General features: G+C 33.9%; 1 protein-coding gene across 2 annotated transcripts in view; it reads right to left on the reverse strand.

The window, feature by feature from the left end:
- Positions 1-572: 572 nt before the first annotated feature.
- Positions 573-2,025, reverse strand: part of PCLAF (PCNA clamp associated factor) — a 14,315-nt gene continuing 12,862 nt past the window's right edge. For both annotated transcript variants that reach the window (XM_017508083.2, XM_017508082.2), the window contains one exon: positions 573-1,756. In XM_017508083.2, the coding sequence (XP_017363572.1) occupies positions 1,686-1,756 (71 nt within the window). In that variant the 3' untranslated portion in view covers positions 573-1,685. The remainder of the gene's footprint in view (positions 1,757-2,025) is intronic.

Genomic DNA, 2,025 nt, shown 5'->3' on the forward strand with positions numbered 1-2,025 from the left:
GCACTCCAGCCTGGGTAACAAGAGCGAAACTCTGTCTCAAAAAAAAAGATAAAATAAAATAATATCCACTTCTAAAAGACAAAGCAAAAAATATAATCTACAATCATCAGCACTCAAACAGTTTGGAAGGTAGTTTCTTTTTGGTTTTTGTTTTTTTGTTTTGTTTGTTTGTTTGTTTGTTTTTTGAGGGAGTCTTGCTCTTGTCACCCCGGACCCAGGCTGCAGTGCAATGGCAATGGCACAATCTCAGCTCACTGCAACCTCTGACTCCTGGATTCAAGTGATTCTCCTGCCTCAGCCTCCTGAGTAGCTAGAATTATAGGTGCGTGCCACCATGCCTGGCTAATTTTTGTATTTTTAGTGGAGAGGGGTTTTGCCATGTTGGCCAGGCGGGTCTTAAAATCCTCACCTCGTGATCTGCCCACCTTGGCCTCCCAAAGTGCTGAGATTACAGGTGTGAGCCACTGCGCCCAGTCTGGAAGGTGTTAAAATCAGGTCAATGCACTGATTTGTATTTGGAAGGAATTAAATAGGATATAACTTTAGGAAGAACACAAATGGATAGTGTATTATAAAAATAAGTATGCATTTATTACAAACATATTTCAGAAAAATATGCCAACTAAAACATAATTAGTTTTGACAACAGGCTACTGGAAAAAGTGTGATGAGGAATATTATACCCACTTCTTCAATTATACCTCTGGTTATGTTGAAAAATGTCAGCAGTTCTGAGGACTTTTGACATGCCTATGGATTTATGGCATGATTTGCCTTTCATATTATATTGACTTCCAACTTTATTTTTTTCTTTTTCTTTTTTTTTTCTGTTGCTATAACATGACTTCCAATTTTAAAATTATATTTTATGATTGCGAATCAAATGCATATCCTAGGAAAATTTCTTTTTTTTAAGAGATGGAATCTGGTTCCACTGTGTGTGCCAACATGCTGGGCTGATTTATTATTATTGTTCATATACATATTTTTCCTTTTGTTTAGATTCAGGGTTTCACTACGTTGCCTGGGGTGGTCTACAACTCCTGGACTCAAGCAGACCTCCCTCCTCAGCCTCCTGAGAAGCCACTGTGCCCACCATTATTCTATCCTAGTATTTTATCTTTTTTGTTATTGTTGTTGTAGAGGTGTTATCAACCGTTTAAACTCTCAAAAGACCAAATTGTCTTTAAATTTTTTTAAAGACAAGATATCCGTCCAAGGTTTTTCAACATTGCATCTTTGTCCTCCTTGCTGAAAAAAGGGTAGAGTAAGTAATGTTTAATTAATACTGAATTTTTTTTAATATGCGAAAATCTAACTCTGCTTTTTAAAGCAAATAGGAGGCACAATATGGCATCATTCCAATAATCAAACACCAATAAAAATGGCAGCAGTACAACAATCTAAGCAAACCTCAAATATAGCATACTTATAATCAGAACACAATGCAATGATTTGATTTTAGCAACAAGACACTTAATTTGGTAAAAGAAACCAAATAATGCATTATATTGAATACTAAGCTACCATAATTAGTCTTACAAATTTTCCAATTTCACAACTACTTTTGAAAATCTAAATTTAAACCTAAATTTTTAAATTAAATGCCTGTTCAACAAAGCTAATTGGAGCAAACACATTTATGTAAATTTACGTTATAGAATACCAGAGTAAACAAGGAGATGTTATTCAAAGATGAATGAGAAAGTTCTATTCTTTTTCATCATCTGTGTGATCAGGTTGCAAAGGACATGCTCTGTGAAAAGAAGAGAGAATATCAATAGCCATCCAAGTATCAACTGTTGGAAAAAAATAGTTACAAACCTATATAAATCAGGAACATTAACAGTGCAGTAGATCTGGTCAAATGACTAGAAATGAAAGAAAATTAAACTTCATTAATTAACAAACACAAATTTCAAATATTAATACAACAAAATTTTTAACAATTTGCCTGTTAATTTGCAGAATCAGTGTTTCTCCTTTAGACTACGTTGTCATTTTTGTTAAAAAGGTAATTAATTG

This window comes from Cebus imitator, unplaced genomic scaffold (genome assembly GCF_001604975.1).
Source record: "Cebus imitator isolate Cc_AM_T3 unplaced genomic scaffold, Cebus_imitator-1.0 Scaffold386, whole genome shotgun sequence".
NCBI lineage: Eukaryota > Metazoa > Chordata > Mammalia > Primates > Cebidae > Cebus > Cebus imitator.